Consider the following 24,687-nt stretch of genomic DNA (forward strand, 5'->3'; position numbering starts at 1 on the left):
GTTACCACACTGCAGAGCTGGGGAGGAGAAAACTGCTCAGGCTTGATAATAATCTTATCTCAGAAAGTCTTTGTGCTGAGTCAGAGATGAGGAAGACTTTGGCACCTTGATATAAATGCTGGAGCCAGGCAGATATATAGGGTATGCAACCGACACCCCTTTTGAGAGACATCAAGCTTGGTTAGTGTGGAAAAACTCTACTGAATGGTTTTTCTTTCTCTTCTGGAGGTAATGAGGTGTGTTGATTAAAACTAGTAGGTAACCCACAATTCAGGGACTTGACAAGTTCTCCATCCCATCTGAGTGGGCAGCACAGTCCCTCTCCTGGAGGTTCCCGTCCCCTGTGGTGGCTCCCTCCTGGCCAGGGGGGCCACATTCCAGCAGATGGGAAAGCCATCAGGGGGTCCATGCAGCTTGTCTGGGATTGTGGCCTGCACCCTGAGTGGCAATCCTGTTCCTTAAAGGAGGGAGGGACAGGAGGTGTGAAGAAACAAGACACGGTTTCGGATGTACAGACAGGGAGAACATTTGGCTCAGAAACAGAGTCGTGCTCACCTCTGTCTTTGGATTTTGCAAACTGCCACAGAGGACTGAGCTGACAGGGAGGCAAACTTCTCGCAGCATTGGGTAGGCTCCTCGCCATTGAAGAATCACTGGTTGGCTTTCTGCAGGGCTGTCTGCCACTCCAGGTGATGAAACACTGTTAAACAATGTACAGGGCTCTTTTTCCCCCTCCCCACCAAAGCGTGCACATCCCCAGGGAGCACGCAAGAAAGGTAGTCAGAAAAGAGCATTTGGAATAAATAATTTAAAACCTAGTGATTATATTCCTTGGGTGGTGATGGAGAGGTTGCATTTTTAGCAGGGGGAAAAGGGAACAAAGCCTAACAAAAATTGAGGTCAAAACATAAAGTAATATACATTTACACTTTGCTTCAGGCAGGGGAGGCTAGTGATGAAATACTCAGAGCCCGGTTCCTGTTTAATTTTTGATGCAAAGCCATCAGGGAGTCGTTCTCCTTCACTTTCAATTTCAGGGGTCCTGAAACCTCGCATTTCTCCGTGGTAATAACCTGTGCTTTCTGTTCCACGGAGGACGCCGCGCTCCCTGACTGATCGGCGCAGATGGAGGCTGTGCGGACTTGGCCAGCTCTTCTCCAGCCCACCTCCTGGGCGCTTGCCATCTCAGGCCTGTTTCCTGAAAACCCAAGCTCTTGCCTGGATGGCATGTTTTCCAAGCGAGTGACTCATCTGAGCATCCAACAGCTTAGAAAGTCCCGCTGCTCCAAGGGGGAGGGGGCCCACGATTCAGATGAGCTGATCACAGCTAATCACAGCCTCCTCCCCCCAAATCTGCTCTTGAACACTCAGAGCCCTGCTTCCCTGGGAGCAGCTCGGCTGCAGGCTGTGGGAAGTGCTAATCCAGACGCTTTCCCCGCTCCCTCCGAACTTCTGCTCTCACCTAGTGCCAAAACCCGCAGTGCTGGCTGATCCTGCGACCACTGCCGCAATCTCTTGCATTTTAGGACCCACTTTCCCACTTGTCCTTACCTGCGAATCCCAAATTACCACTGCAAGTTTGTTTTGATTCTATCCTAGAAAATGCAACCAGTTTTAATAAGCTGATATAATGCTCATCAGAGATTACTATCCTGCTGTTTTAAAAGTTGTTGTGCAATTTTTGTATTTAATAGTAGCTTGAGGTCATCTAATCTGGCCCTTTCCTTTGGTTTAAAAAAGAGAGAGAAAAGACAAACCCAAGGCCCATTTTTGCACAAATGGAACCAAAGCTGTCTGGAACTGCTTTTCTGGTTCATGAAATGTATAGCTGACTTAGGCCCCCACCATTACTACCCAGGTTGGATACAGGTGGCCTCTCAGCCCTATGGAAGCAACCATGTCAAAGTGCAATGACCTGGGTCACACTTCCAAGAAGGATTTTCTTCCCATGACCCTGACACAGCTTCAGTGGGGTTTGATTTATTCTCTTGAAAGGACTAAGTGGCGTCTACTCCAATTTGCTGAGGGCCATCTCTTTCCAGTGCAATATAGGCCTTCAGTGCCTGCGCGAGAACCTCAGGAAATTGCTGGGATGTGATGAATGGATTATAATTCTTTTTAACTTTGTACTTTTGATGAGCTGGGGCAATTTTACTCTGCGCTGCAAAAGAGCATAGGAATATGCTTCACAGGAGGCACATCCAAAGGTGCCCAACCTGGGCCACCACTTTCCAAGACCATGCTGGGCCCAAAGCCGGTCTTGGTCTTCTCACTGGGACATCAGTGAGAGGGCGGCGGTGGGTGCCACGAGTGAGAATAAGAGCATATGGGGAGAGTACACCTGACACCCTGTCTGCCCACTTCTTGTCTCTGCCTTCCCCTAACTTGTACACACTCTAACTCCTGAAACAGAAACTTTTTACTTGATTAAATTTAAGGAATCTTTATAGAGTTTAATTGCAATAATTGATTTCGCTTTTGTCTTAACAAAGAGTAAAATCTCCCTCAATGCTGCTGAATCCCATTTTGCCTGCAGTCTGGGGATTTATTGAGCATATGGGAGCTATTTATTGCCTGTACTTTGAGGCACTTTTGATTATCTCCTGATTGCCTCTTAATTATATTGGCAGGGGAAGGGCATGTTTGTGCAAAGAGGGCCAGTCTGGGGAAAATGAAATATGTTTCGTATCTTTAAAAATATTCCTTTGTTCATCTTAAATTTTTACTTTTTTTCTGGATTTTAAAATTTTCCATTCTTGTTTTGGTCCTTTATTAAGACATCAAGAAAATGTGCCCTTTTACATACCAGCGCACGGTTTCATTAGACTAAAAAATAACGTGGACTCTTTTAGCCTCTTAGGAAATTACCCAGGGAGAAGAGATTGCTATACTAGAAACGAAATCCATTGCACTCATTATTACTTTGTTTCCATAAGGAACATATTTCTTAAAGAAAGGGAGAGTAGGAGAAAGGAATTATTATACAGGTTGAACATTCGTACTCCAAAAGTCCAAATGCTCCAAAATCCAAAACTTTTTTGAGCATCGCTATGCCATCACAAGTAAAAAAACTCCACTCCTGACCTCATATATGCAAACTTTGTTTCATGTACAAAATTATTTAAGATATTGTATAAAATTACCTTCAGGCTATGTGTATAAGGTATAAATTAATTTTATGCTTAGACTTGGGCCCCATACCCAAGATACCTCATTATGTATTTGCAAATATCGTAAAATCTGCCAGGCACAGTGGCTCACGCCTGTAATCCCAGCACTTTGGGAGGCTGAGGCAGGAGGATTGCTTGAGCCCAAGAGTTTGATACCAATTTGGGCAACACAATGAGACCTCGCCTTTATAACAAATCAAAAGATTAACCCGACACAGTAGTACACACCTGTAGTCCAAGCTACTCAGGAAGGAAGGATCACCTGAGCCCAGGAGGTCAAGGCACAGTGAGCCATGATCATGCCACTGCACTCCAGCCTAGGCAACAGAGTGAGACCCCAAATTGACCAAAAAAATTCCAAAATTGGACAAACTCTGAAATCTGAAAAACTTCGGGTTCCAAGCATTTTTAATTGAATAAGAGATTCTCCACTTGTGTCTATGGGAATTAACACTTTTTAATTTGTGGCCGTACAGAAAGTAAGGTGATTGTTTGATTCTGGTTTAGAGTTCATGTTGGTTGGGCAGGAGAACAACTATCTCTGACCAACTGCTTTGTGTCAGCGGGTCTACCAAGGCCTTTGTATCATCTCACAATCTCACAAGGACCTTATGAGGGAGACAGATGGTTAGCCTACTTCACAGTTGGAGAAACTGATCCTAGAGAGATAAAGCTGTGAGCCCAAATCCCTAGAGCCAGGTGGCAAAGTTCACGGAGTGGCCCCCTACATGGCTACCTCATGTTCTCCAAGGCCACAACTGGTTGGCAGCAAGAAGAGAATAGAACCCAGTTTCATCGCAGTCAAGGCTTCTTTTCTCTCCTTCCCCTTTTCTCAGAATCACACTGGGCTGCTCTTTGAGCTAGAGGTTGCTTTAATGCTTCCCTTCACTCTCATTCAACAAATGTTTATTGAAGATCTACTATGTGTCAGGCACTAGACAAGCAGACTGGATGCCAGGGTACCTTCAGGGACATCTGAGAGATGGAACTCAAGATGTAGGAGGTGCTGAGGCATGCCAGGCTTGGGTGCCACACAAAGGTGGAGAGCTGCCAAGAGGCCTAAGGAGCGTGGTGTTAGAGCCTTAGAAAAGGCAGAGTTCAGATGGGCCTGCCAGGTGAGAGTGGAGGGGCCTATGAGGAAGAGGCTGTCCTGACAACCCACGTGGGCAGCACTAAGGCTCCAACAGGGAAGGGCAGAGCAGGAAGGAGGAGAAGGAGACTGGGGTTCCTGGGAAGGCCATTGCTCAAACCTGGGAATCCCAGGGACGGGCCAAGAGGGTTAGGTCTAGTTTGGACCTAACTGGTCCTTCTATGGACTCGGACTTGAGGTCTGGGGCTCCAGGGAGAGATGGGAGTCTGTTTTCAACAGTGTCTGGGGACATCAGTGAGAGGGCGGCGGTGGGTGCCACGAGTGAGAATAAGAGCATATGAGGAGAGCACATAAGAGGGGATAGGAGCAGCAGAGCCACAGCAGCATGGCACAGGGGACGTGTTCATCATGATGGGAGGGAAGTCAGAGGAGAAAGCCTCGGGAAATCCAAGAGGGAAAACTCTAGAGGGACAGAGTGGTCATTCATAACGGGAAGTGCATTACCCCGGTGGCTTGTAGAGCCACTGTGGGCTTGGTGGGGACAGCTCCCATGGGAGGTAGGAGACCCCAGGCTGCCTGGCAAGACCACCAAGAGCAGCAGGGGTGGGGGAAGGACATGGAAGTGCAGAAGTTCTAGAGACACAGGAGACTCCAAATTGGCCATCTTTAGAAATTAACTTTTAGCACTGAGGAACCTCTTAGTTGATCTCCGGCCTCACTACCCTGCCACCGCACGTCCTCCTGGGACCCAAGCAGAGCCTCTCTGACCTGCAGGCTCTTAGCATTTGTGCTGTTCCCTCTATCTTCCTGGACCCAGGCCACTCGGGCCTCCTGGCTCCTGCCTGTCTCCAGCACACCAGGCCGCCTGCCGGCCCCTGCTCTTACCACTTCCTCAACGCACACACAGCTGGCTTCATCTTCATGTGTGGAGATCTGTTCTTCAGATCTGGAACACATGTTGGGGAATGGGCAGGAGTCAGGGAGATGTGAGAGAGAGTGGTTTCTGGCAGTGCCTGTTAGTGACTTTGTGAGACAGGAAGGACCTACAGGGCAGGACCCCTGCCCAGGCATGGGGGTTTGATGAAGGGTTTTGGTAGGGTTATCCCCTCCTGCTTCCTCATCCTCCATATAGCCCTCTCTAGACCACTTGCCTCCATGCCTAGACCAGTCTTATTCATTAGTAGAGCAGGCATCTTACCCTCGGCTGTCATTCCTGTGCCTGTCCTCTTACCACCATGGCTCCACAGGTTGGCAGGAGAGGAGGATGGGGAGGAGGCCATAGCCAAAGAGCAGCCAACATAGTCTTCCAGGAATGCTGGGTATTCAGCCACATGCCAGTGGGTCCCCAACAGGGGGAGGAAGCACAGGAACACCTTGTCATCCATGGTATCTTCTAGCTTGACCATCAAGGGGTGCCTCAGCATGGTCTTTTTGCCAGGAGCTGTGAGTCCTGCCAGGCTGTACCAAGCCCATCTCCCACTCTCACTTGGTTGTGTAGATGCAGCAATGCAATGTAGATGTCAGTCAACCCAAGGGGCGGCCCACATGCCAACCGTCTCTGCGACCTCTGGTCTGGTCACTTCTCCAGAAGAAATGAAGGAGCAGAGGACCAGCTGTGGTGGAGATCAGAGGATCTTAAGGCACCACCTGTGTGCTTCCCCTCCTTGTATCCTTAACTGCTGGTTTGGCCTCCCTGTCTCAGTTTGTTTTCTAAGAAGACTGAAATGAACAACCAACCAGCCATGGTTGGTTTTGGCACCTCGATAAAGTGGAGGGGAAAAAAAGAAAGGATTGGGTCTCATGGGGCCTCGGTGGGTTCCTTGCCTCAGGAGAGCTATGTCTGAGGCCACAGTGGCACCTCCGTCACAGAGGGAAGGCTTCCTGCAAGCCCACCAGGCGACAGCCATCCCTGGACAATAAGTCAGCTTTGCAGAGCTACAGAGAGCCCAGGGAGAATCTCAACACATGGGGGCTTCTGTAGTGCTGGGGTCGGAGGATACAGAGATTCCAGATCCAGGGGTGACCCAAACTTCTGGGGTTGGCTAGCTGCGTGCACAGCTTTGGGGTCAGACTGTGGTTTGAATCCCTGCTCCCCACATACCGTGTGACCCTGGGCATGGCACCCCATTCCTCTGAGCTTCATCAGTAAGATGGGCGAGCTCCCTGCAGATAGATTTGAAGATTAGATGAGTTCACATGAAAAGTCCACAGTTTGCTGACTAGCACTAAATAAATACCAATTCTCTTCATCCCATTCCTTTTCCTCACCTTTCTGCCAAACATTTTAACTTATCAGACTTGTCATAAAGCAACAAAGTTATCTACTTCGGAAAATAACTAGTCTTTAGTGAGTGCTGGCCTTACCTATGCTCAGTGTATCAAGACCTGAGGAGACATTGCAGGTAGGTATCGCCTTCTTGTCTATAAATTTTGAAATAGGCTTGGAGACGCTCTATAGGGAAATTTTCAGTACTGTTGTTGTAAATTTTCTGTAAGTCTAAAAGTTCCAAGTTAAAAGTTTATTTAAAAAAAGAAATGAGCCGGGCTCGGTGGCTCAGCCTGTAATCCCGCGCCTTTGGGAGGCTGAGGTGAGTGGATTGCCTGAGCCTGCGGGTTCGAGACCCGCCTGGGCAGCGAGACCTCATCTCTACAATAAATCAAAAAATCAGCCAGGCGTGGTAGCACATGTCTGTAATTCCGGCTACTCGGAAGGCTGAGGCGGAAGGATCGCCGGAGCCCAGCAGGTTGAGGCTGCGGTGGCCGCGAGTGGCCACTGCACTCCAGTCTGGGCGACAGAGTGAGACTCCAACTCAAAAAAGAAGAAAAATTATGCCCCAAATTATGCACATAGAAAAAAGATTTTCAAAAAAGTCCTCTGAACCTTGACTTGTCTGACTTCAGGCCCAAGCTCTTGCCATTCTCCTTGCTCTTGGCCATTCAGCGACTGCATGGAGCAGAGCTGCTTGCCAGAGACACTTATGTAAGAGCAACCAGACTGCTCAGAGGCTCTGAGTTCCCATTCCCCCAGAATTACATAAGAGCATGTGTTTATGAAGCCACAGACATCATCCTGCTATGGGCTCTTATGCCTGAGTTAGAAACTGAACCCAAAGGGCTGACTTGACACTGAGCAGAGCACAGTGCCTGCCTGGTCACAATGTCTCTGGAACGACGCCTGGCAAGCATAGCCAGATGCCTATGGAGGAGATGCTGCCCTTTAGTAGGTATGTTGAGCCGGGGCCTGATACCACAGAAAACCAGTGACTGTGACCAAGTCCACTTATCAGAGAGACTGTCACCTCTCACCCTAAAGCACCACTGGTCTTGTCCTTGAAGGCTGAGTCACATCCCCAATTGATCTGTGGGGTCACTGGTGTACCCTGACCTGCAGGGGCCCAGGTCAGATAAGAGGTACAGGTCCTGACAGCACTGTGACAGCTTGGGACTCAGTCCTGGCCACAGAGGCTAGCTTTTCCTGGCCCCATGCTGACTGGCTATTCCTGATACAGTGCTTTGGCCTGACCTCAGCATCTCACCCATGTTCCTCTGTGATGCTGTCCCTACCAGAGCCTCCACAGGGACCATAGCTGCCTGGAGCACATGGGCTGCATGCTGAATGGGTTCAAATTGGGGCCAGAAGCCACACTAGAGAATGGGATATATTTCTTTGATTTCTTTATTTTTCCTGGGCTTATGATGGGACTCCTTGCCAGTGATTCCGGGTCACCACCTTCTCACCCGGCCTCCCTTTGGGCATTTTCTGCAGCCTATGTCATTTCTGTATGCTGTGCAGGATGGCTATAAACATGTGCCCCACCCAGCAATCCAGGTCTCCACCCAGACCCCTGCTGCCCAGGGCATGGAAGGCTCCTCCTTTGCCCCATAAGGTGCCCATCACTGCTGAGCCAGACAATAATGCTTTGTGGGTGCTCTTCTGTTCTCTCCCCAGGCAAGCCTGGGACCTCGCCGTCGACATCTGTCTGTCTCAGCTGCCAACAATCATTGAGGAAGGCACTGCATTCAGGGTGAGTCCCTCCAAGGCCATCTTGTGCATTTGTAGCAGTGACCACTTCTCTGGGCGCCTGGACTGCAAAGCCTCCAGTCTGGAGGTATCCTCCAGGACTCTAAGGTGTCAGAGAGTTTGTTCACTGGCCTGGAGAGAATGTAGTTAATAGAGTTTAAAAGATTGGCCAGCTAATTAAAGTCAGATTTTGAAACGGTCAGATTTAAAAAGAATCTTATCTCCCAGTGTTGCTGTTGTAAATCTGCTTTTCTTAATGCAGCCTTCCCACCCCTATGAGTGGTGAGCTGTGGTACATATTCCAGCCTTTCAACTGTGAATGAACATGGATCTCCCCAAGTTCCTTGGCTCTTAACCTGGTGGGACAGTGACCCATAACTGGTATTGCCGAGGGTGTGACGCTGTGGCCTGAGGGGAATGTCTCATCCCCAGCCACCCTGCACAGGTGGCAGAAAGCTGCATTCCTCTTGGACTGATCTTGTCCCTACTTTTGGCACTCACAGGCAAATCTGCCTTCACCCAGGACTCTTCGCAGCAGCTCACCATACGCCCCTCATGGTTTTTTTATTTGTTGAGCATTTGCTATGTGTGAGGCACAGAGTGTGAATATAGATGAATAAGACCCAGTTCCTGCCCTCAAGAAACCCTTGAGAAAAGAGGAGAGTCACTGACATCAATGCTGAGCATAAGTTAGAAATCATCAGAGTATATGGAGGGCACAGGGGCCAGGAATGGAGTAGGCGGGTAGTCTAGGCAAAGGCTCAGTTGGACAAGCACTCCAGCTGCGTGCTGAGGCTGAGAGAACATAGCCGAGGGTGAGGATGGGGTCAGGTCACTTGGACCTTTTCCCCTACACCCTCATCTCTAGTCATTCCCAAGAGACCATCGTGTTGGCCTTCAGAGCCACTGCCTAGCTGTGCCCCCTTGGGCAAGTTACATAACCTTCCTGTGCCTCAGTGTCCCATTTAAAGGGAGAATTATGGTGGTATCCAATTCAAGGGGACATTGCAAGCACTAAGTGAGTTAATATAGGTAAAGTTCTTCGGTAACATGCTACATGCACATGGTACATTTCCTTTGTATATTCCTACACAGGTCATTGCTCACAGACAACTACAGCCAAGGTCACTGATAGCCAGGAAGAGTTCTACTCTCTACAAAGGTTTTTAATTTTTAGTGCACATCACAGTCATCAGGGAAACTTTTAACCTGTGGAATCGGGCCTGGGTATATGACATATGTGTGGGCATACATGTGGTATACATATGTGGGGGTGTATCATAACTCAGATGATTTTAATGTGCCCCAAGGTTGAGATGACTGGACGAAGGGCCTTTTAAAAGGTCCTCCTCTTTTTATCTTCTTTTGATTTTTTTTTGGTAACATTTTGTGAAAAATTTCAGACCTAGAGCAAACCTGAAAGAATTGTAAAGTAAGCACCCTATACCCACTATTATTTCTGCGATTAACTTTTACTATACTTGGTCTCTCACATATCTATCCATCCATCAATCCATCTTTTTTAGAATGCATTTTCACATGCATTACCTCCCACCCTGGACTTTAAACCCTAAGTGGAAGTTAGTGTGGTCTTCCCTTGGCTCCTACAGTATGTTTGGCATCAACTGTTGGGCTTCTAGACAAAAGGTCTTCCCTTCTTCTCTTCTGGACTGGAAACTCATTGGGGCAGGGGTAAGGTCTCCTTCAGAGTCACAAACCTTCATAGATGCTGCCTTCCCACCCCACTCGCACAGGCATGCCCGCCCTGTGTCCCACCAGAGTGGCCCTCGAGGGCCTGCACTCTCCCACGGAGGCTGTTACAAACTGATGTTTAGCAAACCTCATGAAACTTTGGCTTTTCTGTACTGTAAGCATGACTTCACTTTGCACTTTCAAGAGCTCATAGCTGTCTGCTCTTATATAAAATGATGCAGTTTCTATTTGTACATATGTTCCTTTTAAACTGAATACTTATGTTTCCATGCCAGGTATCTTTGCCAAGTATCTTTTCAAGGATTTTACTATATCATTTCTAACCTACTAAAATCAATATTCGGGATGTAGGAATTCTCTCCTCATATTGGGGTGTCAGTACAGGGAAAGACAGCTGATATGGATCACATACTTTGTTTTTGTTTTTACCTTTTTGGAGGTGTAACATACATATAGAAATTGTGCACATCATAAATGTACATCTTGATGAATGTTTACAAGCTGAACACACATGTGTAACCAGCATCCAAATCAAGCAAGAGAACATCAGCAACATCCAGAAGACCCCTTCAGATTCCTCTGGCCACTGCTTTCCCCAAGAGCAACCGCCTTCCTGCCCAGTTTTGTACTTGGATAGGTAGAGTCACGCAGAATATAGCCTTTGTGTCTGCCTGCTTTCACAAAACAGTATGGCTGTTGCTCATAGCCATAGCTCATTCTTATTGCAAAGTTGTCTGAACATTCCAAGATTCATCTGCCCATTCCAGGACCAGTGGGCATTTTGAGTTTCTAATTTTTGACCCTCACAAATATTGATGGCTAGGGCCACGCCCTGTGGTATTGAAGCCTGAGGTGAAAGAAAAATCAGTCATACTGATAATGTCTTTATTCAAAATGCTGATATTTTGTTCATTATAGATTGTTGCATTGATTTTAAATATTCCATTAAAATATTATCTATCTTCAATACTAACTTTTTTGGCACCCCACCACCAGTTTTGTGCTTGAAGCACATTCGCCTGACTCTTCTTGCAGGTACTGCTCATTCTTGCACATGGCTTTGGTGAACATAGGTGCACGTTTCTGCCAGGTGTATCCACTAAGAGTGATGCTTTGGGGTGATAGGGTTTGCATGTATTCGCTTTTCCTAGATACTTCCAGACAGTTCTCCAAAGTGGCTGAGTCAATTTACACTTCTGCCCGCAGTGTATGAGAGTTTTAGTTGCTGTTTATTTATTTGGCTATTATGGTTCGGTGTGAAAAGCTATTTCCTTTAGATCTTATTGTATATTTCCCTGATGGTTAATAGAGCATTGTTTCATATTTTTTAATGGCCATTTGAATATCCTCTTTTGTAAATTGTTCAAGTTTTTTTAACATTTTTCTTTCATATTATTTATTACTGTTTTGTAGTGGTTCTGTATATATTCTGAATCCAAATACTTTGTCATGTGTTATGAGTATCTTTTTTCACTCTGTGGACTTCATTTTCACTTTTTTCCTTTCTTAGAGACAGGGTCTTGCTCTGTCACCCAGACTGAAGTGCAGTGGCACAATATTAGCTCACTGTAGTCTCAAACGCCTAAGCTCAAGCAATCTTCCTGCCTCAGCTTCCCAAGTAGGTGGGACTACAGACGTGTCACACACCAGCTAATTTTTTTTAAAAATTGTTTTGTGGAGATGGGGGGTCTTGCTGTATTATCCAGACTGGTCTTGAACTCCTGGCCTCAAGTGATCCTCCTACCTCAGTCCCCCAACAGACAAGGATTGCAGGTATGCACCACCATGCACAGACTCATTTTCACTTTTTAAATGTTTTCCTTGATGAACAAAAATTCTTTATTTTAACAAGTTCTAATATGTCATTTTTTCTTTTATAGTTAGGGCTTTTAATATTCTGTGTTAAGAATTCTTTACTCTGAGATGAACATCCTGAGCAGATGTTCGCTTTTATTTCTTCTGGAAGTTTTTGTGTCTTTCCCTTTCACATATAGATGTGTAGGCCATCCAAAATTCGATGGCATGTGTGGTATGAGATACTTTTTCCCCGTGTGAATATCCAGTTTCCCATTGTTGCTTGCATTGAAGCCTGGGACCATCTATGTGTGGGCTGTTTCTGTTCTCTAACTCTTTCATTGGCCACTTTGTCCTTATGCCAGTACCACACGGTCCTAATTATGAAAGCCTTAGAAGACAGTTTTTAAACTGGTAGACTAAGTCTTGCAGCTTTGTTCTTTTTCAAGATTGCCTTGGTTGCTTTTGGTCCTTTGCATTTCCATGAATTTTACAATCAGTTTTATAGTTTCTGCAAAGAACCTGCTGGGATTTTGATTGAGATTACAGTGAATCTATAGATTGATTTGGGAGAAGTAGACATTCCACAATATTGAATCCTCTAGCCCATCAACATGGTTGTAAATGGTATCTTCTAAATTTTCATTTTCTAATTTATCTTTATTACCAATGAAATAGAATCCTATCAAAATTGGTGTTTATTGGTATAGGAAGAGAGGGCAGAAGGCTTCCCACACAGTGGGAAGGTTGGGATGATTGACTTTCATGGGAGGATTAAAGAGAGCCCTCTGCAAACAGAGCGGGCATACAAGTGAGTAGAATGAAAATGTTCCTGACCACTTGGCAGCTTTTGTTCCCTCTTTAAGCAGTGAGATCATCAGAAGTGGCAAGTATATCACACCACTGTCAGGACAGTCACCAGCCATCTCAGAATGTTTGGATCAGGGATAGCAAATGAGAAATGTAGCCAGTGTGTCAAGATTAACAGTAGTAAAGTCTAGATGGATTAGCTCCGGTTGTTAAGTGTGACTGAGGCACTCTCAGCTGACCTTCCCATTTTCAGTCTGTTGCACCCGTTTTGAGAATGCCAAGTTATCTGACACATGGGCTGACACCAGAGCAAAACACCAAGTGTCAGAATCATCCTGGGAGGCCTGAGTGTGTGGTTATGGCCAGGTGACTCAGACCCTCAGTCTACCAGGATGTTTGTGAGCTCTCCTCCTGGACACTCATCATGGAATGCTATCTCCCCCACACCCCCAAGAATCTACACAGGAGCTCTGACATGCTCTGGAGGAAATCTGGGAGATTTGGCCAAAAACATCTGTTCTGTGAATCATCGTTAGAGACATGTGGAGCAGCTTGCGAGATGTTTTATGGAACATTATTTAAAATGTTGAGCCACCCTTATGTTGAGTGGTTGCTCTCATTTATTCATTTCCCTATTGTTTAAGGAAGCTTAACAAACCTTACAGCATACCTAGCTGGCAAAGATGTGCTTTTCTGATTTGTCAGTTTTAGATGAATTACCAGGATTTTTTATCATCCTACATGGAGTGGTTACTCCAGCAGTGAGCAACATGTGAAAGTCTCCATGAGGCAAAAGCTGATTTGACAGAAAAAGAGATGCAATTATCTGAATTACCTGAATTCCATTCACAGACAAAAGGCTTTTCTAACTCAGTGTAATTACCTTCTCTTGGGATGTGGAGGAGGGGGCTCTTGACAAGAATTTTTAAACCAATTTATGAATAATTCACACTTGAAAACAGGAAAATCACTTTGGGGGCTCCGTTCCAACTTCATAGGTTGCCCTCTAAGTGTAGTTAACTGTATGTAAACTGACTTCACAAGGACACAAATTCCTACATGGTAAATGTTCTCTGCTGAATCCTCACGTGGCACTTTTTATGAGGCGACATAGGACTCTGCCTGTGGGGTCCCTCTGTGGTGGTTCCTCTGAGGAGGTTGCTCTGTGGAGGTTGCTCTGTGGACGTTGCTCTGTAGAGGTTGCTCTTTGGAGGTCCCTGTGTAGAGATTTCTCTGTGGAGGTCCCTGGTGGAACTACTCTGTGTTGGTTCCTCTGTGGAGGTCGCTCTGTGGAGGTATGCCATGGACTAGCCTGTGGCTGGGCTTAGAGGTACCATGCTCTGCTCCCCATGTGCCCATGTCCACACTCAGAACCCAAGGCAGCCCATTCTTGCCTTGGCTAGTTGAGGGAAGGATCCCTTCCCACCCTCCCTGCTTCCCCAACAGGCATGCACATCTCTGACTGGCAGCCACCCACTTTTCCCCCTGGGGGAAAAAAAGAGAGTGGGGAAGAGAGGAGAGTGAATAGGAGAGAGTCTACTAATTCTTGAGTTCTTTGTACTTGGGACTCAGAGAAGGCAGTGCTGTGTATTAAGTGAAAATGATTCTCTAACGAATGGAAATCATCAGGTCTTTCCTGCTTGACTGCTCAGTTCCTGCACTTTCTTCCAATGGCCTCATCCTCCCGCCTGCCTGAGCCACTCCTTGCTGGGATTTCCCTGGTCCCCGTCACTGGTAATGGCCTCCCCACTCTAACCCCGGTGTAGGAACAAGTAAATGTTGACAATCCCACCGTGTGGCCGCCCCCCATGACTCTGATCTCAGTGGCCCTTCCCACTCACCAGCCCCGGACCCAGCAGGCCTACCACCTGGGCAGCCTCCCTTGCCCACCTACCCCTCTCTCCCTTTGCCCACCTACTCCATGGTACCCAAGTAAATCCCCCATCTGAGCCTGTGCCCCCATGGCCAAGCTAATGCAGGGAGGAGGAAGGCCCATGCGACATGGCCCACTGAACTTGTTTGTGGTCACTCCTCAAAAGGGCCTTCAGTTCTGCTAACTGAACCCAAGCATCTCCTTAGTGCCATCCCCTCCCCATCATGTACCTCCTCTCTGTCCAGCTCAAACACCTCTTTGAGACCTCATTCCAGAGGATATCAGCATTTCCTGTTTCAGTGAGGAAACAGAAGCAGTTGACAGAAGACTTCTGCACATTCCCTCATCCCATGCTTGCGCTACTTTGCATCTCAGCTCACAGTTTGGCCTCCTACCCGTTCCCATGGAGGGCTGTCCTGCTCACCTGTGCCAGCCCCACTTCTGTGCCCAGTCCCATCCCCCAGCCTGCCTGAGGATGTCCTTTAGCAGACTCTCCCTATCGTCAGCCCCTCCTCAACAAGGCCCTTCTCATCAGCCTCCACATACCCATTTCTCTCCATCTGTAATACGCTCCTCCTCACCCCATCCCCCTCCAGCTTCTACCCATTTCTCTCCTTCCCCTCTGCAGCCCAATTCCTGCAAGAATTGTCTGTGTTTATGCCTCCAAATTCTCTTCTGTTTTGTACTCACTCGGCCATGCTGTTGTCCTACCCCAGACTGTTCTCGTTGCTGGACGCGTTCTCTATCAGTTCTTGACCTTTGTCTTTCCTGACCCAGCAACAGTTTATGACACTGCTCTGCCCACCATATCATCTTTGAAACACTTCCTGCCTGGTGTCCCTCCACGGTGTGCCTTTGATGCCTCCCCTTCTGAGTCTACCTCATCTCCTTGGTCTCTACATATTGAAGGGCCCAGGCTCAGTCCTCACTTCACTTTAAAAAGAGTGGCGTGCTGCCGACTCCTGAATGTGTATCCCTAGCAAGACCTACCTCCTGATGCACAGACTCACATGGTCAGCTGCCCCAGGCATGTCACTCACTTCTCCAGCAGATGTCGTGAGCTCGCATGTCTAAAGCTGGGTTCCCAACATGCTTCTCCCTCAGTCCTCCAGCTCAGCAAGGTAACTCCATCTCTGCAGGTGCCCGAGCCAGAATCCTTAGTGGCATCTGGTCTTCACACATTCCAATTGCTGTAGTCCTGCAGGAGGGTACTTCATACAGCCTTGTTGGAGCTTGACAGGTGGCTGGGTGTGTAGAGCCAGGCTATCTAGGGATGGTGGCCCTAATGAGTTTCTGCTCTGCTTGTCCCACAGCACAGCCCCTTCTTTGCCGAGCAGCTGACTGCATTCCAGGTGTGGCTCACCATGGGCGTGGAGAACCGGAACCCACCTGAACAGCTGCCCATTGTTTTACAGGTGAGTTTCTTCAGACTGGGCCAGATTGCTGTGGTCTCCTGTGGGAAGGAAGCCACTCACCTCTGCTGCCCCCAAGGGCTGGTCTTTGAGCACTAGGGTCTGTGAAACACCAGCCGCACTGCACTCTGATGGCTGTGCCTAGGCCAGAGGTCATTTGGGTGAATAAATCATACAAATTCAATAGAAGTCACTGGGACTGACTGCATATTTACTTCTAACGGCTTTCCTACTAAAGACATTGAATTCCCTTCCTCCATCCCATAAATTTGGGATATCATCAGCCAGCCTTCCCCACTTTAGGAATTGATGAATTGCTGCTGCAAATGAACTCCGTTTCAGTGCAGGCTCTCAGCATCATTGCCTCCTCTCTGGAAGGCCGTGGAATGTCAATCAGTCCTGGGTGGCAAGGGAAGAAGTTCACTGAGTGAATCATAAACGAGCCATGCTGGGTGTCATAACCCAACGACTCGGTTAGTGACTACAAGAACTGCACAAATCCTGGAGGCCATCAGCATTTCCTTTCATGGGTATGGGGGCTGGTCACAGCGGCTGCTGTAAGAAATAGGCCCTTTCTGGGTGTGCCATTCAGATGCCAGCCACTCATGTGGCCCGTGTTGTGCCAGTGCTGTTCACGTGCGGAGTGTGGCCTGTTTGTGGGTTGGGAGATCAGTTATGTGGGTCCTGCCAGCCGATTTTTTGTTTATGAGATAGGATGAAGTGGGACAGAAATTTCAGAGTCCATCACAGACAGTAACTTTAGAAATATTTCACAAACTTATGTCTCTATGAATGCATATTTGTAGGGGAGGTGTGTGGGCATGCTGGGTCAGAGTCAAAGGAGTTTAAAAACTACTGGTCGGTGTAGTAGACATCATAGTCTAATAACTCACTTTAGAAGCTGGAAAAGAATTTTTGTGATTGTGTGGGACAGTTGAACTTGGTGAAAAGCTGTGGGTGGTTGTAGGGAAGGGTTGTCCCAGCAGCAGGAGGGGAGCAAAGAAGCCCCTCTACCTTGTCTGTTTAAATTTGTGTCAGTCACCAAGTGGAGAGGAATAGCCCCACCTCCGGGGTGGGGTGCTAAGTTCTGAGAGTTGGCAGGTCATCACCTTCCCCAGAAAGTTGATTAGGTTACTTGGCCTCCATGAATTGGGGACATGAGTCTCATCATCTGCCTGTCCAAGGACAACCGCCTCTCTTCCTTCCAGGAGGGCTTGTAGCTTCTTATTAAGGCCGCTAACCACATTGTGATGGATAGCACCATCGATCTTCACTAGACCAAATGTTCGCTCCTCCTTCTGAGAGATCATTTAAAAACCAGGGGAACAGTTTATCTCTGTCATGGCATGGAACATGGCAGCCCTCCCTTCCGCTGTTTAGTCTGCTCTGCTGCTGACAGCTGATGCCTTGTGCTTACAACGGGATGGAGGCTTTACCTTGATCGGGACCTTGCCCCAAGAATCTTGACCAGTAAAAGGAGAGAAGGAAAAGTGCGTATAAATGTTATAAAAACGTTCACAGTAGCCTGTCCTCACTGGCATTAGTAACCAGATGGGCAACAAAGAATAACACTGTGCCAGCTGGGCATGTTGGTATGTGCCTGTATTCCCAGTACTTTGGAAGCTGAAGCAGGAGGATCAGCTGCACCCTACAGGCCAACCTGGGCAACACAGGGAGACCCTATCTATTAAAAAAAAATGTGCCACATTTCACTTCACATACTTTTGGTGCTTTTTGTATATTATGACTGTCTCTTTTCTGATTTTTTTAAATGCAAAAATTATTACTGTTTCTCTTGTATACTTTTAGATTAGTTTAAGACCATCCTGAGATGACAAGGTGTGCTGTAAACAAATAGGCAAGCTAATGTTCAAAACCAAAAAAATGCCATGATAGCAGCAACAGAACTGGACATTTGCCAAAGGCTGATACTTTCTCTTTCCATGAGTGTAGGAAGGTGGTTGGGTGACTGAGGCAACAGCCAGGATTGGGGACTTGATAGTACTGTTCTCCATAGCTCCTCTTGGTCACCTGGGTCCCCAGAATGCCCCTCTGAGGAAACTGGCTCTCCCACTGACCTTCCTGGTATTTCAACATTGTGATGGAGTAAAATTGGTCCTTCTCCAAAGCATGGGCACCATTCCAAGCATGTTAAATCCAGTTCTTTTGGGTCTGGCAAATAATCCTTTTGTAAATGGCCTTCTATTGACTTTTTTTTTTTTTTAATGTTTCATTTACAATCCACATTCCCTCAGGGAAAGAGAAGACCTGATGGTGGAATAAGGGAAAATAACTCTGTGAAAAGAAAGTGAGGCTTTCCTGTGTGATCTTTCACACAAATGTAAGCAGCAGATTTTTCATCATTACAGAGGGGTCGGTCTCCTGGGCCATGCCCAACCTGGATCAATGGGTAAACCTTTACTTAAAAAGAAAATAAGGAAAGACAAAATGCAAAGGAGCACGAGCTTCATTTGTTTCAGCCCGTGGGGTCAGCTTCTTTGTCATTAGTTTGGTTAACTCCCCATGCTTTATCTTAAGAACCTTTATTTTGCCAAAGCATAGACCCTGTTATCCATAAATTATCCTGTAGTGCCTTGGAAATTCAGAAAATATTACTTAAGGGAGAGAGAATATTATTACACACTTCATAGTTTTTCACATTCCTGCTACTTATTTCATAAGTCAGAGCAAACGTTCACCCACAAACTCAAAGGCATTAGCCGATGACCTTCCAGAGCCCCATGAGATGTTCCATCAGGCCCAGCTGATTTGCAGCTGCTCAGGTGAATGGGAATCTGGAAATAGGCCTTTCCTCACCAGCCTTGGTGTTCTTTTTTTACCTTCTAAAAACATAAATCAACAGAAAGAGCAGAAAGGAAAATATTATGCTTATAAAAAATAATTGCTATCTCCCCCCAATTTTTTGATGATGTTTGCTGGACACTGTCGTCTTATGAGGAGTTCTCCAATATTGCAGCCTGGTGAAGCCCTGATGCATTTAGTCTTCCAGCTTTGGTGATTCTGCCTGGAGCTTGACATTGCTGAATGAACCTTCTCAGGTAGCATGTGAGCAAGAAGCCCCAGTAGAGGAATGGAGAATTCGGTGTTATAGAAAAAAAGAGGACAAAAATGATTTTATAGAATAAAATTTTAGTCCCTTTACACAGATCTTGCAAATGAACATGAGCATTTCATTGGGAAAACCCTATTTTTCTCAGTGCATCTCTTTTTTTTAACAAATATATTTGAGGTATTGTTCAGGATTGATATCAAGGTGGAGTGTTATTATTATACATGTTGTACATGTTGGGGACTCCAAGATGGTGCTCATTGTCAGATGCCCTGGGCAGCCTGGCCTGCTATGTCTGGCATTCCAGGGCTGGCACTGGAGAGTCTATTTCATGAGGCAGCTCTCCCAGTAGGTCTCCAGGCACCCAAGCACTCTCTTTGTACAAAAGCGAGTGAAATTTGATGACCTTAGCAACTCTGTTTTAATTTTGGTATTCATATAGCCATTATTACTCTTTGGTTTGGATTGCCACAGACAAAAAGAAATCTCAGTAACTCGTTCAGCTCACCAACATTTATCACTATAATGTCCATAGTTCCCGGGGTGGTCTGAAACAGGAGTGTTGTGTTTTATTTTTAAATACAATCTAAATAAACAAAATCCAAACTTTATTTTTAACATAATTTTATGTTGGGCTTCAGTTTTTTTTTTTAATGTAAATCAACAGTAGAAACAGCAAAGATGATGTAATTTTTGAGAAAACCAATACTTGACATTTTCCCCATTACTCTCTATTGATGATGTATATTTTCAAATGCAATAATAATGATCACAGCACAATCCTACATTGCCTAAAGTCCTCAGACTGACTCTCAGGCAAGTGGGCTAGCAAGGCATCAATGTGTGTTTCATCAACACGTGTAGCTCTTACGGTAGGACACTAAGAGGATCATGTCACAGTAGTGATTATGAACTAGGGTCCCTTTTTGCTTTAGTCACTTTTAAGTAACATGTTAAAAGGAGACTCTTTCTTGCTAGGTTAGCATTCTTGCAAAACAATAACAAGAACTGCTCTTGGTTGGGCCTCTTAGCCCCATGCTACCATTTCTTCATTGCCAGTCGTACTGCAACTCTTGACCTTAAAAACAGAACTTTGTCCCAATTTACGGTGTATTAAATCACAAAGGGAATCAGAAAACAATCTTTGTAAGCTTTAGATGTATTTGATGTCTTTGATTTTTGACAGATTGCAACAAAGACTAGAAATGCCTCCTCCCACAGACCTGGTAGACAGAAGGCTTTCCTCTTCCTGAGTCATCTAGAAACTTGAACTGCAGGCAACTTAGTTCTCCACCAAGATTCGTTCTGAGAGGTGGAGACACCCAGAAACTGCAGGTCAAGCACCCTCATGCTGCAGCCTCGTGCTGCACAATGTTGTGTGAGACATGTTACACACTTTGTCTCATTTAACTTTGAGAATAAGCCCAAGTCAAATGTAATTATCTCTACTTTTCTTGATAAGGAGACTGAAGTTTCCAGAAGTTAGTAATTTAAGCCATACTGTTGTTAGGAGGTGGTAGAGGCAGGTTTAAATCAGGTCAGCTTGATCCCAACGCCCAAACTTTTTCCTCTGCCTTGCCTCTCAAACTAATTTCCAGGCAGCATCGGCATATGATCACCTTTGTATGTATGAGTCAGGTATAGGAGAGGGATCTGATTCCGAGTCAGATGTCGCCTGTGAGCAGCCTCTATGTTCTTCTCCCAGCTTCTTAATCAAAAAACCTCCCAACATCTCCAAAACATGAAAACATGCCTCTCCTATGACCTTCTTGAAACTGGTTGTGAATGCAGGCTCCAAGTATACAGAGAGGTGAATAGAGGCCACATTCACCACCAGGGCCAGTGGCTCTTTCTCTGCTGTCACAGCTGGACACACCAGGATCTCCTCCTCTCCTCCCCACCAGCCTTGCTTGGCCCTTTCCTCTTTCTACCAACTGTCACTTTTTGTTGGGAGCCAGCCACAGAAGCCCACTGAGCATTAGGGATCAAGAAGGGCCGTTGACCCCGTGACCACTAGGATGTGTTCAGGAGCTGTTGACCCATTCCCTCCCTCCTTTTCCATTTGGCACAAACTACCAAGAAAAGCTCCAGCTGGCTCTAACAGAAAACTCTGAGACCTGAACGTACACAGCTAAACCTAGGAGTCTATTGTTCCCATTCTCCACGGCTTATGGTCTTATACTTTATCACAATTTAAGTTTGACTTTGAGTCACATTGAGGAGCCTTAGTGCAGGTCACAGGTTCTCTTGATGTAACCTTTAGAAATTTATAGATATAGGCTTTAGAAAATAGTTTATATAGATTAAGAAAATTTAAGTAACCATTTTATTATAGAAGTATGGTTAGTTCAGTTTGATTTAGGGGAGGCCAGTGAAGTTTGAATTAGGCCAGCTGGTGCTAGGAGAGTGTAACCATAGCAGCAATTGTTTTAATAAAAACTAGTTTGAATTAGTACATAATAATGGAAGTTAATACTTCACTATGGTGGTTTTGGGTTTAGACATTGTGTGATGTTAATTCAAGATGTTGTAGTTGTAATACAATTAAGGACACATAAGAAACTGGTTTGGGGAACATTAAGCTAGCATAAGATACAAAAAGACAATTTGTGGTTGTTCTTCCTCATGTTCTTCCTTTTGTATGAAAGAACATTTGCTTGAGAGTGGGGGGTGTCCTTTGTGCACCTGGACCTGTTCATGTGAAAGGCACATGCTACCTTTGTTTCCTGTGATGATGACTTTGCAGAGTTTGGGGATAAAAGCCCTGGGATAGCATTCAATAAACGGCTTCTGGTCACCTGAGCAGGAGTCCAGTCTCTTTCTTTCTCCCCACTTTCTTTCTCTTTACATCTATCCCTCCAGTTTAAATTGCTGATGCCATTACACCGCCAGAGACCTCCGATCCCTGGAGGGGCAGGACCCCCACAACTTTTCCTGTACCCCTCCCCTCCTCCTGCCTATACCTGTTGTCCCCTTCACAGGGAAGCCTCAGCCTGTCCATCCCTGGCCTTTATCCCCACGACCCCACTGAGAGCCATGCTCCAGACTGCAGTGGGTCCTTCTCAGAAGTCTTGCCAGCCAGGCCCTGGGAGCGTGTGACCAAGAGGGCCACCATTCCCTCCTCCTAACTCCTGCCTGGCCCTTCCCTTCTGTCCTTTTACTCCACCCCAGCTTCTCCCCTACATTGGCCCCCCAGCTCCAACCTTGCTGATCTCTTTGTCCTTTTATTTTTCTCTTCTTGAGAGTTTTCAAACTCCTTCCAAATCTTCTCTCCCAAAGTTTCTTTTCTAGGACCCTCTCCCAGATATCTTGGGAATTTCTCTTCCCCATCTCCATCTCCAGCACCACCATAGTCAACTCTAATTCACTCGCCTTCCCCCCATTTCAGCCTCCCTCAGGTTCAGTCCAACTGGATGGGGCGCTGCTGCTTAACATCAGTCAGTGACTTCTCCTTGCTCTCAAGATAAACTAAATTCTCCACACACCATCTGCAGGTCCTTGCTGGACCTGCCTTCCCCCATCACTGTCCTCACTCAGACTGGTCACTTGCCTCAGCCTCCTCCACCTAGACCCTGGGAATACCCCCACATGACTTCTGGGATCTGGGTGCCTTACTGTTCCCTGTGCATCTTCTCCCAGCTGGGAAAGAGAACCTTCCTCCACCCCTGGACTAAGCCATGGCCTCCCCAGTTCTGTATGTTCGTGGCATTACCTGCCCTTACATGGCATGGTGACCATGTGGTTGTTTGTTTTATGCCTGTCTCTAAGGCCAAGTGAAGAATGGGCAGGAGGTCCCTACTGTTCGTGGTTAGTCTCCCAGCACCCAGCATGGCACCCACACAAATCATGTGCCCCATAAATACCCATTGGATGACGTAAATACCCACTGAGGGCACCAGTGGATAGAAACACTTTGGATCAGAGAAATTTGGTGCACATGTCCTCTAGTGTAGACATCATAAGAGAAAAATCAATAGAACTGACTACATGTAAAACTTTGATATAATAACAATAGGAGAAAATATGTGCAAAACATATGGCAAAGCCTTCTCTCTAACCTATAATGAATTCTTACATATCACTAGGAAAAAGCCAAACATTGAATTAGAAAAATAAGGACATGTATGGTCAGTTACTAGTGAAATAGCCAGTTAATCTCTGAAAAAATATTATTATCATTATTTGAATTGGAGTCTCACTCTCTCACCCAGCTGGAGTACAGTGGCACAATCACAGATCACTACAGCCTCAACCTCCTGGCCTCAAGCGATTCTGTCTCAGCCTTCCAAATAGCTGGGACTATAGGCACATACCACCCTACCTGGCACCCACACAAATCATTATTTTTTGTAGAAACGAGATATTGCTGTGTTGCCTAGGCTGGTCTCAAACTCCTGGGCTCAAGCAACCCTCTCGCCTCAGCCTCCCAAAGTGCTAGGATTATGGACTTGAGCCACTGCATCCAGCAACCTCTGAAAAATTATTCAACTTCTCTCATAATCAAAGAAATAAAGATTAAAAAGATATATTTTCACTTGTCATATTGGCAAATAATAATAATAGTGTAATATGAGCTAGAATTGTCCCACAAACTTTTGTTATTTAATTTAATAAAACCCTGTGGGTAGGTATTGGGTTATTCACATTTTATGAATTAATAAATTAAAGTTCATTGATGTTGAGTCATTTGCTCAAGGTCAGATACCTGTGAGTGCTGACAGTTAACTGGCGAAGACAGCAGGAAGAGAGGACCCATGTTAATCTTGTTAAAAGTATGAGTTGGGCCAGGTGTGGCGGCTGACATCTGTAATTCCACCACTTTGAGAGGCAGAGGCAGAGGCAGGAGGATCCTTTGAGGTTTTGAGTTTGAGACCAGCCTGGTTGACATAGCAAGACCTTGTCACTATAAAATAAAAAAATTAGCCAGGTGTGGTATCACACACCTGTAGTCCCAGCTACTTAGGAGGCTGAGGCAGGAGAATTACTTGAGAGCCCAGGAGGGCAAGGCTGCAAGTAGCTATGATTGTGACACTGCACTTCACCCTGGTCAACAGAGACCCTGTTTGTTTGTTTTTTAAGTGTGAATTGGTTTAATCAGAGAGTAATTTGGTTATATAAGTATGTATGTTCTGATCTTGCCATTTTATTTATTTGTTTGTTTGTTTGTTTTAAAATATAAGTTGGAGTCTCACTATGTTTTCCAGGCTGATCTCAAACTCCTGGGCTCAAGTGATCCTCCTGCTTGACCTCCTAATATGCTGGGATTATAGGCATGAGTCACCATGCTGGCCCTCATCTTGCTATTTTAATACTTGGATTTATCCTAGGGAAAAAAATATCATGTGAGTCTGCAGAGATGAGGATACTTATTATAGTATTGTTTATAATAGCAAGATTTTTAGGATAATTTAAATATCTGGCCATGAAGAAGTTGTTTAAACAAATAATATATATTTATGTAAGTGAAATACTCTGCTACCATTGGGAATGATATGACCAGTACATATCTAGTGATGTGGAGCAATAGACACAGTATGTTATTTAGTTTAAAAAGTAGTTGAAGCCAGGCTCGGTGGCTCAGCCTGTAATCCCGTGCCTTTGGGAGGCTGAGGTGAGTGGATTGCCTGAGCCCGCGGGTTCGAGACCCGCCTGGGCAGCGAGACCTCATCTCTACAATAAATCAAAAAATCAGCCAGGTGTGGTAGCGCATGCCTGTAATTCTGGCTGAGGCAGA

General features: G+C 46.0%; 1 protein-coding gene across 1 annotated transcript in view; it reads left to right on the forward strand.

Moving 5' to 3' along the window:
* The window catches only part of RPTOR (regulatory associated protein of MTOR complex 1), a 173,668-nt gene that overhangs the window by 41,494 nt on the left and 107,487 nt on the right, over positions 1–24,687 (forward strand). The window contains exons 5-6 of the mRNA XM_008050496.2: positions 8,210–8,285; positions 15,785–15,886. Coding sequence (XP_008048687.1) covers positions 8,210–8,285; positions 15,785–15,886 — 178 coding nt within the window. The remainder of the gene's footprint in view (positions 1–8,209; positions 8,286–15,784; positions 15,887–24,687) is intronic.

The sequence above is a fragment of the Carlito syrichta genome, unplaced genomic scaffold (genome assembly GCF_000164805.1).
Source record: "Carlito syrichta isolate Samal-C Ts95f unplaced genomic scaffold, Tarsius_syrichta-2.0.1 Scaffold148020, whole genome shotgun sequence".
NCBI lineage: Eukaryota > Metazoa > Chordata > Mammalia > Primates > Tarsiidae > Carlito > Carlito syrichta.